The sequence below is a fragment of the Pelophylax lessonae genome, assembly GCF_965119305.1.
Source record: "Pelophylax lessonae genome assembly, chromosome: 2".
Classification (NCBI taxonomy): Eukaryota; Metazoa; Chordata; class Amphibia; order Anura; family Ranidae; genus Pelophylax; species Pelophylax lessonae.
The window spans coordinates 652,963,657-652,990,038 of record NC_138769.1 but is presented as its reverse complement, the minus strand read 5'-3'; the positions used below and the strand labels follow the sequence as shown (position 1 = coordinate 652,990,038).

General features: G+C 42.7%; 1 protein-coding gene across 1 annotated transcript in view; it reads left to right on the top strand.

Annotated features, from left to right (window-relative positions):
- Positions 1-23,056, top strand: part of VPS36 (vacuolar protein sorting 36 homolog) — a 103,168-nt gene extending 80,112 nt beyond the window's left edge. The window contains exons 7-14 of the mRNA XM_082248352.1: positions 3,738-3,770; positions 3,871-3,948; positions 5,248-5,382; positions 5,461-5,526; positions 16,158-16,222; positions 16,460-16,544; positions 19,020-19,096; positions 22,751-23,056. Coding sequence (XP_082104478.1) covers positions 3,738-3,770; positions 3,871-3,948; positions 5,248-5,382; positions 5,461-5,526; positions 16,158-16,222; positions 16,460-16,544; positions 19,020-19,096; positions 22,751-22,844 — 633 coding nt within the window. The 3' untranslated portion in view covers positions 22,845-23,056. The remainder of the gene's footprint in view (positions 1-3,737; positions 3,771-3,870; positions 3,949-5,247; positions 5,383-5,460; positions 5,527-16,157; positions 16,223-16,459; positions 16,545-19,019; positions 19,097-22,750) is intronic.
- Positions 23,057-26,382: the final 3,326 nt, after the last annotated feature.

The following is a 26,382-nucleotide window of genomic DNA, read 5'->3' as shown; positions in this document are numbered from 1 at the left end:
AAGTAAGGTGCCGGTCAACAGGGTCAACTGAGATCGTAGTCTAGCTTTCACCGTACAATATTTGACCTTTGCTCAACATGTTTCGCTTTCTTAGGAAAAAGCTTCGTCTGGAGCATATCATTTGACTTGTCTGCATGAAAAATATGACAATGTTTAGACAGATTTGCATATACATTACATTGTTTGTACATAATTATACATCAGTTTTCATTATTATTTCACATAAATACATTACATGTATACACAGGTCCTTATATTTTGTATCAACACAATATATCATTGAGTATTGAGTTACATCTAGAGTCCGGGGAGGTTGTAGGGAGCATGGAGCAGCCAATAGTGAGCGTATGTGGGGACCCACACCGTATCTTCATTTTAACCATAGTGTATCTATGTTACAGATTTTATGAAGGAAAGGAGGAATACATACCTGTACATTATGTAGTAAGGCACATATCTCAAATTCCGTAATTTTTAACGAGGAGGACTGTTGTGCGTTTTAGAGAGCTCATATATTGGCACCTAAGTAGTTACATAGGAGTGAGGATAGTCACTCTATGTTCAATATCTGGGTAGAAAAAGAGTTTTTTCAAAACAGATTATATATATATATTTGTAATGTCCCTTGAAGTAAAAAGTATAGGTTTTCCAGGTATGCAAACACTACGTGTTGAAACTTTATAGAATGATACATGTGCTGCATGCATATATATTAAATAAAGTAAAGAGCACAGTAAGGACCATTCATGTGCCCAGATTGAATAGAAATCCACAGAGGTGTTAAGTAATTCAGATAAAGAAAAAACAGAAATTTATCTTATAGGAAGGGCCACATACATACAAGTATATGTTGCTCCCTCAGACACCACAGGGACACTCAAAATACCACATGCATATTCCATTGATTTATATTTAATCGATCGTTAGAAGGGATATAAGTAGCGTTCCTTCCCCCAGAGCTTAACAGCCCATAAATAGAGTCCCATGGTAGTATCCAATTTAGTACATGCATGTTTGTAAAGGAGTAACCCGAGGTGTATGTGAACAGAGTAGGTGCCTCATAGTACCTAGTATTAATGCATATGCAACAGGTATCCCAGAAAAACAGGAAGGGAATAGAATGCCCAGGAGTATAGTAAGTGCACATAGGGTAGAAGTGCCAGGAATGGTTTATTTAAATGCTCACCAGACACTGTGTAGGAGGGAGCCTATTATGTAGAGCATATCTCCTATGGTCATTTAAACGCTGTAGAACGAGGTAAAATTGGGATGTAAAGACCGGCTCATAAGCAATGTAATAGAAAGTGCCTAAAGAGCGCATACTGGTGTGTAGTGGACTTACCCCGTGCCGAGCTTCTCCAAAGTTCATACAGTCCTCACCGGATGGGGAACCGCCGCCATACAAGGGTGCGTATCCGGCGCCCTTAAAATGGCGTGGATCCCGGGCGGTTCGTCACATGACGTCGCCGCCCCGGCCACTCAGACTGGACGTCGCGATCAAGCCAGTGCGGGGACCCCCCCGCAGAAGCTCACCGCTATGTCACGGGGGTGATTGGACTACGGAGAAACAGGATCTGCCTCCATAGTCCGCTCAGGTGCCGCAGGAAGTTCCGCCCTGACGGGGCGGAGCCGCACTGCGGCTTATCTGGCCGCACATATCTCACTAATTGTGGCAGATCTCCCTCGCTACCCCACAGTGCCCCCACAGGCTCGATCAGCAACTGCACAGAAACTGCATGCCTGTAATAAAAACAGAAACTGAATACAATCAATTTAACATTTTAAAAGCACATATTTATTCAGGTTACAAACTTCTGGTGAACCAGGAGGTACACACCAATAATGTATTTGTTTTTTCAAAGATAATTCATCCTTATTTTCTTATTTATATTTATCTCTATTTTTATTTTATTTTCATTTTCCTTTCCCTTTGGGTATAACTGGGAGTTTAGGCAAAAAAACCCTCCCCTCAAAAAATATGTATTAATTCTTGAAAATGGAATGGGCTCAAAAACTTAATTTCCATTGAATAATTTGGGATGTTCTCCCCTTTTCTCCCCTCTACTGGGGGAATGGAAATAGAGGAAAGTTTCAAATAATGGGCAGCAAGCCCCATCCTTCCATTAGGGCAATCACTACAATATTAAGTGATAGAATACCCTTACCATCTCATCTATAATATAAAGAAAAAATATAAAGAAAATAAAGAAAATAAGGATGAATTATCTTTGAAACAAGACTTTACAATCACTTTAAGGCCCCTTTCACACTGATAAGTTTTTCTTGCGTTTTTACCTTGCAAGAAAAACGCAAAAAAAAATGTTCCCCTTAAATCCTATGGGACTTTTCACACTACTGCGCTGTGGGTGCGTTGTATTTTGAAAAGTCCTGCATGCTGCATCTTTGGTGCATTTTTAAAAACGACACCAAAAACGCAGCCTCTTATTGGAATCAATGGAAAATGAGGCAAAATCACATTAAAAACCCACCACGATTTGTGTTGTTGGTGCGCTTTCGAGTCACGTATCCATTTTTCACAGGTGCAGGCAACCCAAAAACGCACCTGAAACATATCTGAAACAACAAAATCACTGAAAAACACACCACGATTTATGTTTTTGGTGCGTTTTTGAGTCACATGTCCATTTTTCAAAGGTGCAGGCAACCCAAAAACGCATCTGAAACAGCAAAATTGCGGTAAAAACACACCACAATTTGTGTTTTTGGTGCATTTTTGGGTCACATGTTTATTTTTCACAGGTGCAGGCAACCCAAAAACGCACCTGAAACATATCTGAAACAACAAAATCACTGTAAAAACACACCACGATTTGTGTTATTGGTGCTTTTTTGAGTCGCGTCCTTTTTTCACAGGTGCAGGCAACCCAAAAACGCATCTGAAACACAGCAACATCGCGGTAAAAATGCACCACAATTTGTGTTTTTGGTGCATTTTTGAGGTACATGTCTATTTTCCACAAGTGCAGGCAACCCAAAAATGCATCTGAATTCTATGTCAGGCGGATGCGGTGGACCTTCCCCTGGTAGCAGGGGAGGGCGGTACATTCTTCCTGGGCATTCAACTATATGCTGATCTGGTGTTTTACTTTGTTGCTAGATGTACATTATCTCACTGTGCATGTGGTACTTTATTGACATATGTGTACTGTTGTTTATCGTCTCCGCTGTTGTTCCTTCTTCTATATTTGAAAAAAAAAAAAAAAACGCATCTGAAACACAGCAACATTGCGGTAAAAATGCACCACGATTTGTGTTTTTGGTGCATTTTTGAGGTACATGTCTATTTTTCAAAGGTGCAGGCAACCCAAAAACGCACCTGAAATGCATCTGAAACACCGCAAAATTGCAGTAAAAATGCATATGCATTTTTTCCTACAATTTTGCTGCAAAGCAGTGTGAAAGGGCCCTAATTGAACAAGCGGAAGATAGAAGCTGATTGGCTACCATGTAGAGCTGCGCCAGATTTTGCACTCTCCCGTTTTAGTAAATCATCCCCATTGGTTTACCTACAGCCCTAATTCCACAATAAGCGATAGCGGGATCACTGTCCTGCTTGCATACATAAAATAATAAATTCATAGAGCGACATTTTATCTAATCTCATGGTTTGGCCGGTGTGACTGCAGGTAGTATGTTCTCAGATCTACCAGGGATCATGTTGTACATGGCTAACTCCTATCACTAACTAAATATACGTTCTTTATTTTGTTTTCCAGGCCTTTGAGGATCTGAGCAAACTAATGGAAAAGGTACGCTGAAACATTAATGTGTACGTGTGAGTCCATGTCCAGCACAGCCATTTCCTGTCAGCACAGTAGTGAAAGATGGTTGTCTTCATTATTTTTACAGGCCAAGGAAATGGTAGAACTGTCCAAATCGATAGCTAACAAAATCAAAGACAAACAAGGGGACATCACAGAAGATGAGGTATGAGAGAGTGTGTGCACACATGGCCTGCCAGGTATAACTGGGAAGATAAACAGCACCGTATTTTTATATGGACTCTTTCCAGGGAAAACATAAAGGTTGTGTCTGCACCTGTCATGTCTCCGGATATCGTATATATTGTGTGTACTGTTCATATTAATATTGGGATTTCTATAAAATTGCGATTCTCATCCTATATAGTCTGTTTGTCCAGGTTAACAATGTAGGCCTCATGTAGGCAAGAGTCTGAATCAGTTTTTTTCTTTCATGTTTGCAGCACATGAAATAGAGACATTGATGATTGCGGTGGGCATTGAAAATGTTCCTATTTTTATTTTATGGATCTCGTATTAATATGAAAGTCATGGTGCAGGAATGAACCTGAGCTTTTCCCACAGAAGGCAAGGCAGCAGGTTTACTTCAAAGCTGGCCCCCGCAGAAGGCAGCACAGTGACTTTTGCGAGGTTCACACTGCTGCAATCTGATTTTGATCAGACTTTTAGGCACCTTTCACACTTGTGCGACTTGTCCTGCGATTTGGGGCTGCAAAGTTGCATGACAAGTCGTACTCCGTGATTTCAAATGAGTACCGTTCATATCTGTGCGACTTCAAGTTGCAATGGCTTCAAAGTAGTCCCTGCATTACTTTTGTCTGACTTTGATGCGTTTTGAGGTCCATAGACATAGGCATTCCTTTAAATCCAGGCAAAATCGCACAAGTGTGAAAGGGGCCTTAGTGTGATTATGTAGCGCAATTTGAATGCTACTTTGATTCTACTTGGAAGTGGTTTGCGTAATCCATGGGGCCTGAAATTGTGCTAGCAAAGTAGTACAGGAACCTTTTCCAAAATTGCGTGTGCTGAGTTGCATTGATGTAAATAGGGAAACACTGAATGTGACTTCCGCTGTCATGCTTCTGTGCTGTGCTACTCAAGTCGCATTTGCAATTGCACTAGTGTGAACAGAGCCTAAGGCCCCTTTTACACTGGTCGCTCCGTCGGTGGGCTCAGTTTTTCTCAGCGGGGGATCGATCCACCGATCCCCCGCTGATTATTTTTATTCCCAATTATTGAAGCCTTTGAATCAGAATGACAGCCAGACAGTTAAGATCCTCAGTAGCAGAGGTCAGCTCTGCATTTAGAGAATGGATTTGTGACCTTCTGGTGAGACAGTTTAGAGCCGACCGCAGAGATTTTTAAACTTATTTGAAAATCTCTACAGCCAGTTTGAATTTTTGGATTTACTTTTCCTTCTTGCCATATGACAATATAATCATGTATTGTGTTTTTATATTTTCAGACTATTCGGTTTAAATCCTACCTCTTGAGCATGGGCATTGCCAATCCAGTGACCCGGGAAACTCATGGATCGGGCACTCATTACCACATGCAACTGGCAAAGCAGCTGGCCACAATGTTACAAAACCCATTAGAGGTTCGTTATTTAAATTTTAATTTATATATGTTATATATTCAACGCTGCATCATCTCCATATGTTTTTTTATTTTCCAGGAACGAGGGGGTATAATGTCTCTTACAGAAGTATACTGTCTAGTTAACAGAGCCAGGGGTATGGAGGTATGTATGGTGTATGGAAAGTGTCCATTGTCTCCTTATCTGGTTCATATAACTTGATTTCAAAGTATGACATCCCAACAGATTGAAAAGAAGCCACTCTCTTTTATTTTATTTTTGTTTTCATTTCATCTTTTTTTATTTTCAGAGATTATAATACAAAACAGAGCCTATTGGGCATACCCAAACTCACCAATAACCAATATACAGTGCCTTGGGAACGTATTCGGGCCCCCTTGAACTTTGCGACCTTTTGCCACATTTTAGGCTTCAAACATAAAGATATAAAACTGTAATTTTTTGTGAAGAATCAACAACAAGTGGGACACAATCATGAAGTGGAACGAAATTTATTGGATATTTCAAAATTTGTTAACAAATAAAAAACTGAAAAATTGGGCGTGCAAAATTATTCAGCCCCTTTACTTTCAGTGCAGCAAACTCTCTCCAGAAGTTCAGTGAGGATCTCTGAATGATCCAATGTTGACCTAAATGACTAATGATGATAAATAGAATCCACCTGTGTGTAATCAAGTCTTCGTATAAATGCACCTGCACTGTGATAGTCTCAGAGGTCCGTTTAAAGCGCAGAGAGCATCATGAAGAACAAGGAACACACCAGGCAGGTCCGAGATACTGTTGTGGAGAAGTTTAAAGCCGGATTTGGATACAAAAAGATTTCCCAAGCTTTAAACATCCCAAGGAGCACTGTGCAAGCGATAATATTGAAATGGAAGGAGTATCAGACCACTGCAAATCTACGAAAACCTGGCCGTCCCTCTAAACTTTCAGCTCATACAAGGAGAAGACTGATCAGAGATGCAGCCAAGAGGCCCATGATCACTCTGGATGAACTGCAGAGATCTACAGCTGAGGTGGGAGACTCTGTCCATAGGACAACAATCAGTCGTATACTGCACAAATTTGGCCTTTTTTTGGAAGAGTGGCAAGAAGAAAGCCATTTCTTAAAGCTATCCATAAAAAGTGTCATTTAAAGTTTGCCACAAGCCACCTGGGAGACACACCAAACATGTGGAAGAAGGTACTCTGGTCAGATGAAACCAAAATCAAACTTTTTGTCAACAATGCAAAACGTTATGTTTGGCGTAAAAGCAACACAGCTCATCACCCTGAACACACCATCCCCACTGTCAAACATGGTGGTGGCAGCATCATGGTTTGGGCCTGCTTTTCTTCAGCAGGGACAGGGAAGATGGTTAAAATTGACGGGAAGATGGATGGAGCCAAATACAGGACCATTCTGGAAGAAAACCTGATGGAGTCTGCAAAAGACCTGAGACTGGGACGGAGATTTGTCTTCCAACAAGACAATGATCCAAAACATAAAGCAAAATCTACAATGGAATGGTTCACAAATAAACATATCCAGGTGTTAGAATGGCCAAGTCAAAGTCCAGACCTGAATCCAATTGAGAATCTGTGGAAAGAACTGAAAACTGCTGTTCACAAACGCTCTCCATCCAACCTCACTGAGCTCGAGCTGTTTTGCAAGGAGGAATGGGCAAAAATTTCAGTCTCTCGATGTGCAAAACTGATAGAGACATACCCCAAGCGACTTACAGCTGTAATCGCAGCAAAAGGTGGTGCTAAGGGGGCTGAATAATTTTGCACGCCCAATTTTTCAGTTTTTATTTGTTAAAGTTTGAAATATCCAATAAATTTCGTTCCACTTCATGATTGTGTCCCACTTGTTGTTGATTCTTCACAAAAAATTACAGTTTTATATGTTTGAAGCCTGAAATGTGGCAAAAGGTCGAAAAGTTCAAGGGGGCCGAATACTTTCGCAAGGCACTGTACATAGAAACATGAGTAACCCCACTATTCTACTCCGTTAACTGATTTTTTTATTCTTTTTTTTTTAAATCAAACTTTATTAAAGTTTTTCAGGACAATACAGGCATACATGAAAAATATAACGTAGCTTCCAACATGGAGACTAGCCAAATAATACAATACAATACTGTCAAAAAAATTTAGGAGGAGGATAAGGTGAAATCGACCTAAACAAAGCATATGTATGACCTGTAGGGGGGGAGGGGGTGGCGGAGAGGTGGGGGAGGGGAAGGAAGGAAAGGAGGGAAAGGGATGGGAGGTATTAGCGGGGGTGGTGGTAAAGGGGGGAAGAGAAAAAGTCAGATGAGGTGGGAGAAGAGGTGAGGAAAGGGGAGGGGGTGTATAAGAAGGGGGGGGGGCACGTCATTTGTAATATGATGAAAAGTCAACATCAACACATATAACAAATAAGAGCAAAGCTGTGGTCAAGTGCAGGTCCTATTGAACAATGATTCGAGGCAATACCCTAAAAAAAAAAGACCCGAGAGTGGGCCTAAGCACAAATATACCATCAGTACATCTATGGGGGGGGTTAAGCACCAGAGACGAAGGCTGTCATTGGAGGTCAAGGAAGAGTGCACTACATTATGTTGCAAAGGTAATGGAAGAAACGGTGGACCCGGGAGGGTCAGTAATCAAGGAGTGAGCGTTGCACTAGTCCCGTAACATATAAGTACTAGGGTTTTCGAGGTTCGCTTGGAGGAGTCAATGTAGAGTGGGCCAGGGGAATGGCTGTGGACCAGAGCAGAGGGCCCAGGTGGAGAGGACCGTTCCACTGTATTTGCAGACCGAGGGACCAGGCCCCGTGGAGAGACCTGTGTTGAAGGGTATTTTTCCACGTACGCAGTCCATTTGTCCATCAACCGCGGGTTGGGGTGTGGAGAGTGGCAGGAGTCCAATAGATCCCTTCCCAGACGTTTTAGTTCCATGAGTACCTCAGCAATCGTAGGAGGGGAGGTAAATATCCACTTGTTGAGGATGGCCCTTCTGGCCAACATAAAGAATGTAGAGAGCCACGGTCTATGTTGTACCATCAGAGAGCATTGAGAAGTAGTAAGAGACAAAACTTGACCATCTAAAAGTCCAAAGAGCAGCATTAAAGGGTTATGGATGATAGGTAAGCCCGTGAGAGAGGAAGCAAAAGACTCAATCTCACTCCAGAAATTAGCAATAGTTGGACAGAACCACAACCTGTGTGCTAAAGTGGGCCTATGAGCCAGACCCCATGAGCATTTGTACGGGACATTTGAAGTTGTTGAGGTTGAGAAGGGTGTATAGGCCCTGTGTATGATTTTTAATTGCTGTTCCCTCCAAAATTCATTGACCACATATTTCCGTGTGGTATGATATCCTTTAAGAATATGAAGTTGGAGGTGGTCATAGTGGAAGTCTTTGGACCAAGGTGAAGGTGGTGGAGGGTCCCGCTGTGAGAGTCTGTAGGACTGGAGAGGCCTGTAAATGTTCGAAATGCTCAACTTCGGAAGGTCCAGGAAGTTGTCGAGGAGTGAGCTAGAAAAACGTTTCCATTTATCTTGACACAATCGGGTGACAAAAGCAATCGATTGGCGTAAATGTAGAAAATGACTGGATGGGATGAGGTAAGTGTTAGTGACCATGTCCGTGGGAAGGGGGTTGCCCGTTCCCGGGTCAAAAAGCTGGCAGAAAAATTTTAAACCGTTGCTCGGCCAGAGGGAGTAGGCCGAATATTCCCGAGGATGCGGGAACTGGGGATGACCGGCAATAGGTAAGAACCTGGTTATGGTGGGAGAGAGATTCAACAATTTGCAAGTTTCCCTTCATGCCACAATTGTATCTCTGAGCAGGCAATTAGATCTAAGGACAGGTGGGATAGAGGCCAGTGAGCAATGTAGAAGAGCTCCCAACGAAAGGGGAGCCACCATACTTGATTCAATTTGATAATTAGAATACCTCGAAAGACCTGAAACCCAGTCCATCCCAAAACGGAGGAGGCATGCGATATTGTAAAGTCTTACATCTGGGAGATTTACCCCCCCCCCCAAAACGTTTTGGAAGGGACATTTTAGTAAGGGAGATACGGGGGCGTTTTTTTCTCCAAAGAAAAACCTGTAATGCGCGATACAGCAGCTGGGTGTCCTTGTGCTTCAATAGCAAGGGTATGGTTTGGAGAGGATGTAAGAGTTTGGGGAAAGACATCATTTTATAAAGATGGCATCTGCCGAGGAGAGAAAGAGGTAGTTCCGACCACGCTTCCAACTGGGAAATGATCTTTTTGATGGCAGGGGGGAAATTTAAAGTGTAAACGGAAGAAGGGGTTTTACCGATGTTGATCCCGAGGTATTTTATGTGGGACTTTGCAATTTGGAAAACTGAGTTTTGTGCCCAAGGTGGAGACCTCACGTGAAAAAGGGGGAGGATTTCGCTCTTATTAAAATTGATCTTTAGCCCTGAGCAGATCCGAAAGTTTGTGAATATGTTGTGGATGCAAGGGATATCGGTGGACGGTTGGGAGGTAAAGATGAGAATATCATCTGCGAACATTGCCGTCCGAACTGATTTTAATAGTTGTTTACCTACATTCTGTCTTTACATAGAGACTCCGTATGTGTATACAGGCCCACTGCGGGGGTGGTCCGATCTAGGCGGTCACACTAGCTCCACAGCAAGTCCGCACACTCATCGACCCCTTAGGCCTGGTGTTGCGCATTATTCTTTGTCTAGTTTTTCCATTCCTCTCCTCCGTAGGACAGAACCAAAGATACCTAGACTTACTTCATCTCTTTACAATACCCACCAGGGGTATTGTATATCTACTATACATAATATATTTCTTTAAGATCATTCGTTACCTATAGAGGAAAGTGTAGATAGAGGGGAAGGACCACACATGTATGGTAAGGGTCTGCTCGATTCAAGATAAAAGCCATGTCTCTGTAAATTGATATCACTTATGGGGGTGCACTGCAGAGCCCCTTTGATTTAACAAATCACTCTACTTTATAAAAGCCCAAAGTAAACCCAGCATGTTACCCAGCACAAAGCTAATCCACCTGTTGTCCTAACGTGTTTGTGGGACAAGACGCCGCTCAATCCAACCCAGTGCTTCAGATGTGGATATGGCTGTGTATGGCCTCACAGAGGGGCTTGGTCACAGAGGTGGGGCAGATGAGCAGGACAAAGGTTTATATGAGAGCATCATTAGTCGTGAAGGGAGAAAAATAGGGATGAAATTATGATGAAAAATGAAGGAAAATCTAAGATAAAGTGTGGACAACAGGGTGTTGATTTTATTCTTTTTTTTTTTTTTTTTTATCATTTTCCATCTTTTTTATTTCACTTTTCATATAATGTTTTTTTATCATTTTCACATTGATACACACTCACCGCCCATTTTATTAGGTACACCTGTTCAATTGCTTGGTAACACAAATTGCTAATCATCCAATCACATGGAAGCAACTCTATGCATTTAGGCATCTAGACCTGGTGAAGGCAACTTGCTGAAGTTCAACCTGAGCTTTAGAATGGGGAAGAAAGGGGACTTTCGAAGTAGCATGGTTGTTGGTGCCAGACAGACTGGTCTGAGTATTTGAAAAACTGCTGATCTACTGGGATTCTCACCCACAACCATCTCTCTGGTTTACAGAGAATGGTCCAAAAAATGGAAAATATCCAGGGAGTGGCAGTTGTGTGGATGAAAATTGTTGATGTCAGAGGAGAATGGGCAGACTGGCTTGAGATGATAGAAAGGGAACAGGAACTCAAATAACCACTCGTTACAACCAAGATATGCAGAATACCATCTCTGATTGCACCATACATCGAACCTTGAAGCAGATGGACTACAGCAGCAGAAGACCACACGGGTGCCACTCCTGTCAGCTAAGAACAGGAAACTGAGGCTACAATTCGCACATGCTCACCAAAATTGGAAAGTAGAAGATTGGAAAAACGTTGCCTGGTCTGATGAGTCTCGATTTCAGCTGCAACATTCAGATTGTAGGGTCAGAATTTGATGTAAACCAAATGAAAGCATGGGTCCATCTTGCCTGTAGGTCTACGTCGCTGGAAGGAATCGAGCCACTTTGCCGCAGTACAGTCAACGTGACTGGTCGGCAAGTGGTTAAACACCACAGCCTACCTGAGTATTGTTGCTGACCATGTCCTTCCCTTTATGACTACAGTGTCCCCATCTTCTGATGGCTCCTTCCAGCAGGATAATGCCCCATGTCACAAAGCTCAAACCCTCTCACCACTGGTTTCTTGAACATGATAATGAGATCACTGTACTCCAATGGCCTCCACACTCACCAGATCTCCATCCAATAGAGCATCCTTGGAATGTGGTGGAACGGGAGATTCACCTCATGGATGTGCAGCCCACAAATCTGCAGCAACTGCGTGATACTATCATGTCAATATGGACCAAAATCTCAGAAGGAATGTTTCCAGCACCTTATTAAATCTATGCCACGAAGAATGAAGGCAGTTCTAAAGGCAAAAGTGGGTCCAACCCAATACTAGCAAGTTGTACCCAATAAAGTGGCCGGTGAGTGTATATTCTCTCTTACATACTTTCTCTTCTATTTTCCATCCTTTTTTGTTTTACATCATTATTTCATCACTTAAAAAATAAAAATAAATCATTATTCGTTGCATTGACATTTCATTTAATGCCTTTTACTTTTTCCTTCCTGAAACCTGATCCATTTATCTCTATCACACACACATGTTTATTTTTCTCTCTTCACGACCAATGATGCTCACATAAACCTTTGTGCTGCTCATCTTCCCCACCTCTGTGCCCAAGCTTCGCCAGGCGAGGCGAAACATGTCAAGGGGCATAACTGGAGCAGCGCCGGCTGAGGCCATACACAGCCATAACCACACCCGAAGCACTGGGTCAGTTTGAATGGCATCCTATCCCACATATGTCCACACTTCTGACTTAGTGCCTGACGCCCGCTTCCACTTTCTGAATACCGGTAGGGACACCTGTTATCCTCCAGCTTTGATTGGCGCTCCAAGTTTACACATGATCACAGTGCTGTTCTAACGCATTTCATTTCACAAGGAAGTGGAGCACCTAGCGTAATGAAATGCGTGAGAGAAGGCGAATTAGCCTTGTGCTCTAAATAATATCAATAATGAGTTACTCTGGTGTTTTATGAAGGAGAGATTTAATGATTGTTTGCAGGTCAGAAGCCGGCTGCCTTATTCTTTTACCTTTTAGTACACATACCTTTTTTACTGTGGGCCTTCAGTTCAGTCACTAATGTCATGGACCCTCTTCCTTCGATGCTGCCCAAGTCCTGAATGTTGCAGAGATTGTGCCTTGTAGTCACAAAAAAACAGGAATGGAGCCAACCTCCAAAAGTCCAGAGTACATTTAATAACATCATCCGATATTCCCGACAGCCAAAGTCCACCGTCTCCTTTTACGCGTTTCACTCCTTCAGGAGCTTAGTCAGAGCGTCTCTGTGACTAAGCTTCCTATGGAGGGAAACTCATAAGAGGAGCAGATGAACTTTCCTCTATTGGATGTTTTAATAAATGTACTTTGAACTTTTTGAAGTTGAGTGGCTCCATCCTTGTTTGTTTTGTGATAAGATATAAGCATGTACATTATACGGTTTAAAAGTGTGTCCCAAAATTCCAATTGTGTACATTAGATATGATATGCCGACTGCCTAACGACGATTTACGTCGGCAGTCAGCCGCTCACAGGCAAAGTGACGTAGGTCTACGTCGCTAGCCTGTGAGGCTCTAGGGAGCGAGCGAGCGCGCGCTCCCGCTCGCTCACAGACCCCCCCCCCCAAGCGAGTGACCGGCAGACCCGATGTCCGCCGGTCACTCGCGATCGTCTGTTACACCGGGGAAAAGGCAGGCGGCTAATGTAAACAAAGCCGCCTGTCATTCTCCCCTGTGTAACAGCACAGATCAAACGTTCCTGCCATGTAGGACCGTTGATCTCTGCTGTTACACACACAGCCACATCCAATCACAGTTAGAATCACGCCCCTAGGGACACACTTAACCCCTCCTTCTCAAATAAAGTTAACCCCTTCCCTGCCAGTTTAATTTTTACAGTAACAGTGCATATGTATAGCACTGATTACTATAGTAATGTCACTGGTAACCCCAAAAGTGTCAAAAATGTCAGTCAAGGGTCCGATCTGTCTGCCGCAATGTCGCAGTCCCGCAAAAAAAATCGCAGATCGCCACCATTACTCGTTAAAAAAAAAAAAAAACAATAAAAATGACAAAAATCTTTCCCTTAGTTAGTAAACACAATAACTTTTGCGCAAACCAATCAAAATACACCTTTTGCATTTTTTTTTTACCAAACATATGTAGCAGAAAACAAATTGGCCTAAAATGTTAAAAAATTTAGATTTTTACATTTTTTTTGGGGGGGAAATTTCATATAAATAAATGTGAAAAATATTGTTATTTTTGCAAAATTGTCGCTCTATTTTTGTTTATAGCGCATGATCAAAAAATCGCACAGGTGATCAAAAACCACCAAAAGAAAGCTCTGTTTGTGGGGAAAAAAGGACGTCAATTTCATTTGGGTACAGCGTCGCACAACTGCGCAATTGTCCGTTAAAATCACGCAGTGCCGAATCGCAAAATAGGGCCTGGTCAGGAAGGGGGCAAACCCTTCCGGGGCTTAAGTGGTTAATATATAAGTAAAATCTAGCAAGATTTGGTGTATTGTGTATGTCTGCCCTGGCAGATACAGGAGGCATCGAGTTAGGAAGGGCTCCTGGATAAAAGCATTTGCATATCTGTGTCTACCACCATTGATAAATAGTATGCTAAATCTTTTTGAAAAAAAGCTTTCACAGTGAATGAAAGTGAAGGTAAGCCCTCGTTCACATTGGAGCAATTTGTCATGTGATTTTGACAGGTCAAATTGTATGACAAGTCGCAGCCTATTTACGACAATGGCACCATTCCAATCGGTATGACACCGATTAAGTCGCACAATTTCAAAGCTGGGTTCAATGTGTACCAGGGTGGATTTGATATAAATCAACTCGATTTAAATCACAGATTTTAACCACTTTACCACCGGAGGATTTTGCTGTCACTTTTTGCGATTCAGCGCTGTGCGACTTCAACTGACAATTGTGCGGTCGTGCGACGCCGTACCCAAACTAAATTTACGTCCTTTTTTTCCCACAAACAGAGCTTTCTTTTGGTGGTATTTGATCACCTGTGCGATTTTTACTTTTTGCGCTATAAACAAAAAAAGAGCGTTTATTTTGAAAAAATAACAATATTTTTAACAATTTTTTATATGAAATTTGTTTACACACAGCGGGCGGATCTCCAGACTCGATCCCCGACGATCGGGTAAGAGCAGCGGCGATCGCCGCTGCTCCTCCCCTGGCCCGACTCCCGCTGTGAATGAAAACAGCGGAAGCGAGCCTCCGGCGGCGCGCAAGCGCCGCCCAGAAGGGGGAGTGTCTGACGACGTAGTACTACGTCGTCAGACGATAACGAGCCACTCTGCCGCAGTAATATTACTGTGAGCAGTCGTAAAGTGGTTAAACAGCAACTGTCATCTCTGTCTCGCAGCGGCTCCTCCTTTGACCCGCTGTTGACCCAACAGTCCTATTCACTTTAATGGGACAGCTGGTGATGCAGGAGTAACACAACAGAGGGACGTGGCGGCAACAGGTGAGTGGATGCCCACTAACAGGCGCTGCCATGATGGATCTGAAATGACAAGTGCTCTTTAAATGTAAGGACTTACTTATGCTGGTAGTTAGAATCTTTAATATTTGCAAGCAAAAAGAAGGATTTCTATTTAGAATAATAAGCTGTCAGGTTAGTAAAACAGCGATATCAGAACCAATTCAATCATACAGTTTGTAGTGTACATAGATTTGCAAAACAATGGGATAAAGAAATATTCTTGAACTTTATCTTATGGTTACTGTGACATTTTGTGAATGCGTCAATGCAGTGCATGTTATCTCAGCTTGCAGAGCTTGGATTCATTCAATGAGTTTACCAAAAATGTAAATGTTGCAGAATATGCTGCCTCATGCTACATAACTAAGCTCCATTTCATGCTGAATAAAACCAATTGTTAATGTATCTTAAATAGAAAACTATCTTTAGATAGATTTTTACTCCAAGAGCATTTTATTAAAATTAATTTGATAAAAAGTTTAAAAAAATCTGTTTCTTTTTTTTTTTTAAATCATTGATTTTAATCCACCCTGATGTAAACGAAGGCAAAATCAATAATTCTGAGTCACCACCAGAACAGGAACTGAGGAAAAATTTAGAATGAGCCACAGGCAAAAAAAATAGCTGATAGCAGGTTTAACCCTTCCCATACTGTATCCAAAGTAAAACAAAACAAAAAAAAATGTCTTTGGATATACAGCAGTGTTTCTCAGTTTTACCTGAGTTCCATGCTACTGAATTACAGAACACCTTCTCCCTGAAAGTTATGGAGCTGAAGGGGGGGAGGTGTTCTGTAGTCTAGATCGTGACAAAATGGTCTGTCCGAAACATGTATTACAATATTCATATTCAATCCCAATCACTCCTAACTTGTTCACTTTAAAATCACTCCCTCACAGGCTGTATGGGAACTAATTATAATATTTTTTGTACGGAGTACTAGTTTAGTACCATCATTTTATAGGTACATGTTGGGGAACTTTCTAAGACATTTTTAGAATTTCATAGTAAAGAGTTTTTAATGTGACTTAACACAGAGGGAGAATTCAAGTCTTAAAATAGACAAGTGTTGAATAAATGTTGCTCTCTTGCAGTTGCTTTCTCCGGAGGATCTTGTAAACGCCTGCAAAATGTTTGAATCTCTGAAGCTTCCTGTGCGGTAAGAAACCTGACATTTCCTCCTGTGCCTTTTTACTATGGCCTTTGTTTTCTGCATGCAGCCTGTACTCCAAATCTCCCAATCTCTGGCTATTTTCCTTTCTGTATGACAAATAAAATTTCTTGTATGAAGATCGTGTGCAAAACCTTAAGTAACACTTCCTCTCTCTTTTTAATTTGAATAGTAGTGTACAATGTATACCTGTGGGCTCTAATTTGATTTCTCTCTGCATTACAGGCTGCGTATTTTTGATAGTGGCGTCATGGTAATCGAACATCAGTCTCACAATGAAGAGGAAATGGTTGCTGCTGCTTTAGAAACGGTACGATGGCCAGTCATGGCTGTTATATATCTGGAGGTTTTCTACCCTTTCACCTAAAGAGGAAGTAAACTGCAAGGTTATTTATTTACTGACCTGCAAAGTAAAGCCATGATGTGCAAGTATACATCGCATACTAGCACATGTGAAACTTACCTGCAAAGGAAGCCCTCTACAGATGCGTTGTCACCGCTGGAGGTTGCATCTATCCTCGCCCGTCTTCCTTCCGGGTCAGCGGACTCCGGCTGTGTGACTGGCTTACCTACAGGTGCAATTAATGTATGGGAGTTTAAAACCACTTTAAAGCGGAACTAAAGGCATTTAAAAAAAAAACTTACGAGCAGAGAGGCTATTTATTGCAAAAGAAACATGCAATGTCTCTTCCACAGTAAAATACTCCTACCTGCCTGCTCGCAGTCTTCTATGGCATGTAAACTGAGCTGCGTGGTCCTTGTGTGCCAGGATGACTGACTCCTGTGCATACCCAGGAGTTAGATCACCCCGCGCCAGCTAATGCAGGTGCCCAAAGATCGGCACCCAGAAGGAGGCAAGAAGAAGATGCTGACGCCAGTCCAGGTAAGTATATTGAGTAAAAGAGGTCGTAAACCCGGGGGGGGGGGGGGGGGACAAAGGCTTAATGAGCTAGTATGCATAGCTCATTATGAAATACTTCCCTTAGAACGAAGCTGTCTCAGCGCTGCCCGCACACCGCTGAGACGGCTGACATCTTCCCCAGTGTTTCTTCCCGCAAGCAAGCGGGGAGTCACCTGTTAGTGGCAAAAGCTCTGAAGGTCCATCACAGTAAGCTGAACCTTCAGAACGCATGCGCCAATGATGTCATCCGCTGCATGCACTCTGAATATCTCCTAGACTGTGCAAGTTTAGGAGATATTCACAGTACCTACAGGAAAGCCTTCTATGTTTTACTTTGCCCCTTGTGGAAGACTCAGGTAAAGCAGGCTGAACAGGCCAGCTTTGATATTGCTCCTGGCACAGTCCAGGGTGCAGTTCTAATGTTCTTGAGTGGCCCTGTGTCTTTGTTGAACATGTCTGAGAGCCGTGTGGGAGACATTTATGTACAATTGCAAAATTGCCTTGCTGCAGGGCAGTTACTATTTAATGTATATTTGTTTAATAAATGCATGCAAGTGGTTGTGAAGGTAAAAGGTTCTTTACCTTAACCACTTGCCGACTGCTCACTGAGCTGCTACTGCGGCAAAGTGACTCGTTATCGTCTGGCGACGTAGACCTACATCACTAGACTCTCCCCTCTCTCGGCGGTGCGCGCACGCCGCCGGAGGCTCGCTACCGCTGTATTCAGACACAGCGGGAGTCGGGCCAGGGGAGGAGAGGCAGTGATCACCGCTGCTCTTCCCCGATTGTTGGGGATCGAGTAAGGAAATCCGTCCGCTTGTGTAAACAAAGCGGGCGGATCTCCTATGTGACAGACAGTCACAGATTACAGGATTCAGCATAGCTGAACCTGCGATCTGTGTCTGTGTCACACAACCCCCTCCCCCCACACACGTCAGTAAGCATGAGGCATACATTTAACCCCATGATCACCAACAGTGTTAACCCCTTTCCTGCCAGTGTCATTATTACAGTAACAGTGCATATTTTTAGCACTGATTACTGTAGTAATGTCACTGGTACCCCCAAAAATGTCAGTCAGGGGTCCGATCTGTCCGCGGCAATGTCGCAGTCCCGCAAAACAAAATCGCAGATCGCCGCCATTATTAGTAAAAAAATAAACAATAAAAATATCGCAAAATATAGCCTGGTCAGGAATGGGGTAAAATCTTCCGGTCTTAAAGCGGTTAAAAATAAGCTCATTGAGAATTTTTTTGTCAAAGACATGTAGCTAAATACATTTTGGCCTAAATATATGACAAAAATTGAATATATTGGATATTTTTTAACTGTAAAAGTAGAAAATGTCAATTTGTTTACACAATTTTCGCTCTTTTTTTATTAATATAGCAAAAAATTAAAAGCGCAGAGGTGATAAAATACCACCAAAAGAAAGCTCTGTTTGTGGGGAAAAAGGGACGTAAATTTAGTTTGGGTACAGGGTTGCATGACCGCGCAGTTGTCAGTTAAATTCACGCAGTGCCAAGTTGCAAAAAGTGGCCTGGACGTAAAGCAGGAAAATCCTCCGGTGGTAAAGTGGTTAATGCATCCTCTGCATTAAGGTAAAAAACCTTTAATGATATCTACAAAGGTTCTCAATTACCCAAGAAGAGGAGAATTGGGGCTGCTCTGTGCAACACTATTGCACAGAGTTGGTAAGTATGACATGTTTTTTTTTTTATTATTATTATTTTTATCCTGAACTTTAATGATGTATTAATGAATACAGAGCTGCATTTGTTTCTGTGTTTTATATCTTTCTAGAGTTAAAATGTAAGTTATTTGTTAAAATGAACCGAATATTACAAAGTATCAAAAAGAATTATATATATATTTTTTTACCAGGTATCTGAAAGGGGATCATTAACCTCTGAGGAATTTGCCAAAATTGTGGGAATGTCTGTTCTTTTGGCCAAAGAAAGGTATTTTTATTTGTTTTACCTGTTAACAAATTTGACAGAAAGATAATGATGATTAAAAGCCCAACTTCAGCCAAAATGTCCTATTTAATTTTGAATAGAGCAGGGAAGGGTTGAAACTTCTGCCCAAATTATTGCTGTCTGTGTGTCTGGACAGAAGGTGATGAGAAAACTCTCCAACACAAATTAGTAGAATGGTTTGAACGTCTGACAGTTTTTTAGTTCCAAAATCATTTTTATTTACACTTCAAGGGAACAAAGAAAAAAAAGGACAAGAACACATCGTAACATTGGTGGGAGGCACAAGGCTTCCCGTATACAAAGTAGACAGAAAAAAAAATTGAACAAATCTTGCGCACAATGGAGGGGAGAGATTTTCTCTTATTTTTCGATATTTGCTCTCGCTTTCTGCTTTGTCTGAGGACAGGAGGTGAGGGAAACATTCTCCAATGGGACACACAGACCAAAAAAATGGCTTTAGATAAACTTCTAGGGCTAATTTACACAAGCTGACATCTTTGCATTTGACCGGTGACTTGGAGGTAATGCGTGAACCTACTCACTGTTTGTTTTTATCCTTGTGGGGAACGCTTGAAGAGCAACCACTTGCCCAACACGACCTGTGGTATAATTTGTGCCATGTTGTGGTAGCATGAGCCAATTTGGCCAGTAGCCATGTTGAATAGCGGGGCTGGGTGATCAGTAGAGATGCACCAAAATTTTGGCCTGCCAAAACATATCGGGCGAAAATGGGGTTCTGCCGATAGGCGAAAAACGTGTCCATAATGCCACCAAAAGCACACACGATTTTGCGGCGATTTCACTGCGTATTTTAGGCGATTTTGCCACAGATTTTCAGCGATTTTTACCTCAATTTTTTACTGTGCTCTTGGTTTGTTTTTCATAGGTCACGTGGCTTAAAAAGCGCATCTAAAACATAACATGGGGGCATTATTGATGTGTTCTTGCTGTGTTTTCAATGCATTTCAATGGGAAAGTGCGTTTTTTTTTTTTTTTGCAGTTTTTTTTAAGTGACCAAAAATGCAGCAAGCAAGATTTTTAACACCACAACAGAAGCGCAACGGACCAGTGTAAAGACATACATAGGATTTAAAGGGATACATTTTTCTTGAGCCTTTCTTGCACTAAAGGGGCCAGTAATGGCTGACAATAAATTCATGTTCATTTAAATTCATGGAATTAATTAAAAAGCTGAATATAATACAATTATAAATGAAAGTATAAATATTTTTTAAAAACTGTCATTTTTGGTTTTGGTTTTTGGCCAAGTGCATCCTGCATTTTCGGTTTCGGCACCAAAATTTATATTCGGTGCACCTCTAGTCAGGGGTTAGACTATTGCTAAAGCCTGTGCACATCAGTTGTGTTCAATGGGGGCTAATGTTACTTTCAAAAAAAAAAAAAGTTCACATAGACCCACCATTCCTGTGCACATTTCCCATTGTGAATAATAGATTCTGACAATCTAAGGCACGCATAAAGGAACACAAAACAGATGCTAATACTACTTAAAGTGGTCCTAAACACTAAAGTTTTTTTTCTTTTTTTACCCTAATGCATTCTCTGCATAAAGGTAAAAACCCTTGCACTGCCTGTTACCCCCTCCCCCTCCCTAACACTTACCCAGGTCCTTTATCGATCCAGCGCTGTCTGGCTGCAAGTCTTCTCTCCCCTCTTCCTGGTCTCACAGGATTTGCTGATAGCAGGAGGGGCCATTAGCTCCTGCTGCTGGCAGTCAAATCTAGTATGGGGGAAAGGGGGTGGGGGGGCTGCTCTGAGCCATGCTGTATGTGTGTATATGGACAGACACAGCCCTGCTCAGGAGCGAGCCTGAATATGTACCCCATAGCAAGTTGCATGTGCAGAAGAGATGGAGCCGGGAGTGTTGGCAGAGGACCCAGAAGAGGTGATGAGCAGGTAAGTATAAACCTCTGTATTTATTTTATTTTTTTTCACTTTAAGGTGGCCATACATGTTTTGATATGATAATTCAGTCGATCATTTGATGCAACTAAAATGATGAGGGATCTTAACCCCTTCCCATCCGCGCTACAGCCTATATACGGCTGCAGCGCGGACTCAAATTTTCGGGAGGCCGTTTTTAAACGGCCTCCAGTGACACGCCCCCCCGCGCGCTCCTGCGAGCGCGCATCGGGGGGAATCTGTGTCGGCCGTGTCCCTTGGACACGGCCGATCACAGATCGTGGTGAATGGCCAATCACAGCGGCCATTCACCACGTGATCAAGCCGTCCAATGAGAGATGATCTCATATGTAAACATATGAGATCATCTCTCATCGCCGGCGCTCCTTCCTCACACAGACACTGCAGTGTGAGGAAGGAGGGGGAGCCGACAGCCGCTGGGGACACAGACAAATGTAATCAGGGCACTGATCACCAGTGCCCTGATTACTGAAGGTAAAAAAACACACACACTGCCCCCACCATCAGTGCCCACAGTGCCCGCCATCAGTGCCCCCATCAATGCCCACAATCAGTGCCCATAGTGCTGCCAGTCAGTGCCCATCAGTGCCTGCTCATCTAGGCACTGATGAGCACTGACTGGCAGCACTATGGGCACTGAGTGTGGGCACTGATGGTGCTGCCCATCAGTGCTCATCAGTGCCGCCCGTCAGTGCTCATCACTGTCACCCGTCAGTGTCCATCAGTGCCATCCGCCAGTGCCCATCAGTGCCGCCTATCAGTGCCGCCCGTCAGTGCCGCCTCTCAGTGCCCAGCAGTGCCACCTCTCAGTGCCCAGCAGTGCCACCTCTCAGTGCCCAGCAGTGCCATCTCTCAGTGCCCAGCAGTGCCATCTCTCAGTGCCCAGCAGTGCCGCCTATCAGTGCCGCCTATCAGTGCCGCCTATCAGTGCTCATCAGTGCGGCATATTAGTACCTCCTCATCAGTGCCCATAAGTACCACCTCATCAGTGCCCATAAGTGCCACCTCATCAGTGCCCATCAGTGCAGCCTATCAGTGCCCATCAGTGCCGCCTCATCAGCGCACATCAGTGAGGGAGAAAAATTTATTTTCAAAATTTACTCGCAGAAAATAAGAAAAACTTTTTTTTTTTTTTCAAAATTTTCTGTCTTTTTTCTTTTTTTTTGTAAAAAATAAAAAACCCAGAGATGATTAAATACCACCAAAAGAAAGCTCTGTTTGTGTGAAAAAAATGATAAAAATTTCATATGGGTACAGTGTAGCATGACCGCGCAATTGTCATTCAAAGTGTGAGAGCGCTGAAAGCTGAAAATTGGCCTGGATGGGAAGGGTGTTTAAGTGCACAGTAGGCAAGTGGTTAAACCACAGGCTCTCTCCATTCAATTGATTTTGTGAGCTTTCAATTGATACAACAGCTGGCAAGTTGATTGGCCATGGCAGAATTTTATTAAGAGTTTCTTTTGAGATCGATCAAACAAAAATCTGTGCCTTTGTGTCAGGCAGCCGATTGTAATACAGATTGATTAAAGATCGGTTTCTGTATATAGATCATATTTTCAGTCGATACTGTACGTATTTCATTGTTCAGTTTTTTAATCAATAAACAATTACATGTTTGCTTTTTGCTCCTTGACAGAGTTGATCATTGTGTGGTTCTTTCTCTTCATCCAACCATGTTGTTGTTTTTTGCAGACTTCTGCTTGCAGAGAACATGGGACACCTCTGCCGGGATGACTCTGTGGAAGGGTTGCGCTTTTACCCAAACCTATTTCTGACGCAGACATAGGAAGCATTGGAGAACATGTTCTGTGTCATTTGCTGTGGAGCTTACAAGGTGTACTGTCTGTGGGTGATCATGTAAAGGACATCTAAAGAAAGTAAAAACTTATGAGGAACATGACGGTGGATTGAACTTCTCGCCTCTCAGCTATTTTTCAACTGCAGCCCAATGCAAAGTGCAATAGAGAATTGGGCATATCACCATTAAATCACTGAAAAAAAAGATTACATTGCCAGCTATGTAGAGAGAGTCCATCATACGCAGAATACTTGGGTGGGAATGCTCAGATTGAAGCTGCTTTCCTTCGTCTTCTGGATTGAAGGCTGGTTCTGGGACCCTGAAGTCAAACATTCTTTGCTTTACTGCAGGCAGTATGATTTTGTTGCCAGGAGTCAGAGAATAGTAAATTCTAACAGTGGCTTCTCACACAGGTATTATCCTAAATGATCGATTCCCTTCAACTTCAAAGAAAATATGGCTTCCATTCCTAAGTATATTCCTGTGATCTAGCAGCCTGCTAAAAATGATCATCTCTAGAGGATAAATCTGTCCTGGAAGAAGTCATGTGGCTTGAAGTTTAGTCTCATATACTTCATTGGGTGTTGTCACTACAAGGCAAGACTGCGGTGACGTGGTGGCTTTACTGGTTGTGGTAGACTTTCTGATTCGTATGTCATGTGTAAAAAGAAATATCAGTGTTGTAACTGATATCCGCAATAAATCATTCTTTATATCAACTACAAACTGTTAACTTTATATTTTTTATGCTTTAAGTATTTTGTTGTGCTGTATACTACAATTCTGAGTGTTCAGTAGTCCTTTATTTCCTTGGCTACATCCTCCTTAGGCTTAAAGTGAAACATTAGCCATTGTAATCAGTTAAAGCTTTGCATAACAGCAGTATCCCCTACCTGCCCAAAAAGCGTCTATTCACACAGGGTGAAGACGTACACATTCCTGTGCCTGCATCCCCATATCGGTGTCCCATTCATTTCTGTTGGGACGCGTGGCTTCACAGACATGGATGCTTGGGAATCCGCATCTTCATGCAATCATGTGATATATTGGAACACAGCAGCTGTGTCTGTGCAGCCACGAATCCCTATGGAAATAGATGGGACACCATCATGGGGATGCATGCAACACCTGTGCAGCCTGTACCGGTAAAAGACAGCCGTGCATGGGAGACAGCTGCATGTCTACACCTTGTGTGAATGGACTCTTAGAAGACACTTATTGGCCTCTAAAGCACGCTTGCTTAGTTGTCGTCATGCTGACCCGCTGTCTTCGGTATATTCTAAGAAACAAGGTGGAGTCACTGACGTTTGACAAGAATGCCAATCTTAACCCCTTCACGCCTAAGGGTAAAAACAAATCTTAATGCCGAAGCACAATTTTGCAACTTTGATGTGTTATTTAAACATTGCATATCATCACTGTAACTTTTTGCATCCAGGTGGATTATACATACATATATATATATATATATTTCATGACAAATTGGGATTTCATTTGTTGGTAAATGGTAATGGACATCTCTTGATTTTTTTATATATATATATATATATTATAGAAAAACTGGCCCAAAATAGTAAAAAAAATAATAAAAATTTTAAATGTAACTGTATATTTCTTGTTACTACCATAACCTACTACCACAGAACAACCCAAAATAAATTATCCTACTCCAGACGACCGCAGCGATACCACATATATGTATGTTAGTTGCGGTATGTGCTCAAAAACAATAGTGCACATTTTGCTTTTTTTATCCTATCTAAAACACACAGACAATGACACAAACTGACACTTTTTATAAAAATTCATGCCCAAAATCTACTGAACATGACCATTGATCCTTACTTGATGCAAACACTGTGAGTACTGACTTAGATCAAACCTTGATCTATTTTTTTTTTTTTTTTCTTCTCTCTGCAAGGAAAGAGAGATATATAATGTGTTTCTCCCCTCCATTCACAGATAGCAAAACACAACACAGGGGCCGGCTTCACAGTGACTTATCACTGTGATAGCGAATCAGAGGCTATCATAGCGATCAGGTGACCCGGAACTGGGAGATCCAGGTCTCCCGCTGAGAACCCGGTCTCTGTTCTGGGAGCAACCTGTGCGGTGAGCTCCCAGCACAAAGACAGATATGCATATATACGGCCCCAAGCAAAAAAGCCCAGTCCAGTGTGTTCCGCATATATATGTTACGTCGGTATGAAGGGGTTAAAGTTGAACTCCGGGCACAAGCATTCATTTATATACATGTCCTTCTCAAAAAATTAGCATATTGTGAAAAAGTTCATTATTTTCTGTAATGTACTGATAAACAGACTTTCATATATTTTAGATTCATTACACACAACTGAAGTAGTGCAAGCCTTTTATTGTTTTAATATTGATGATTTTGGCATACAGCTCATGAAAAACCAAAATTCCTATCTCAAAAAATTAGCATATCATGAAAAGGTTCTCTAAACGAGCTATTAACCTAATCATCTGAATCAACTAATTAACTCTAAACACCTGCAAAAGATTCCTGAGGCTTTTAAAAACTCCCAGCCTGGTTCATTACTCAAAGCCGCAATCATGGGTAAGACTGCCGACCTGACTGCTGTCCAGAAGGCCATCATTGACACCCTCAAGCAAGAGGGTAAGGCACAGAAAGAAATTTCTGAACGAATAGGCTGTTCCCTGAGTGCTGTATCAAGGCACCTCAGTGGGAAGTCTGTGGGAAGGAAAAAGTGTGGCAGAAAACGCTGCACAACGAGAAGAGGTGACCGGACCCTGAGGAAGATTGTGGAGAAGGACCGATTCCAGACCTTGGGGGACCTGCGGAAGCAGTGGACTGAGTCTGGAGTAGAAACATCTAGAGCCACCGTGTACAGGCCATAGGCGTGCGCACGGGGTGTGCCTGGGCACACCCTAATCACCCTGTGTCTGTTAGTGTAGGGCCGGCTGCCTCCCGAGATCTCCATCTTTGGCACTGAGGGTAGTGAGATACTCGGTGGAGAGGCAGCTGTGCTGTTGGCTCCAGCAGACAGTGAGGCTTGCCATGTGTGTGACACTGTCAGGTAATGTTACTGCTTGCAGGGAGAAAGACAAGCTGTCAAAACTCAGCGGTGATGTCGGGGATGGGCGGGACCGAACAGCTATCAAACACCAGCCAATGGGATGGGGTCTGGGCGGCTGCTTCATTTATGTGGCCCCTGCCCCTTTCTTAAGCAGCCCAATCATTGGCTGGTGTTTGACAGCTGCTTGATCCCGCCCACCCCCGACATCACCGCTAAGTTTTGACAGCTGGTCTTTCTCCTTGCAAGCAGCTACATGACAGTGACTGTGTCACACACACAGTGGGGTACCAATAGGGGGGCGCACTGGGGGGGGTATCAGCCAGCGTCCTCTGAGAGATCCTGTATGGCAGTGTGAAGGCAGCTGCAGTGGCAGCTCCTTCAATCCATGCTGCAAGCGGGGGGCGGAGACGCGGCAGGAAGAAAGGGGCGGAGCCTCGGTGGGAAGGAGGGGGCGGAGCCTCGAC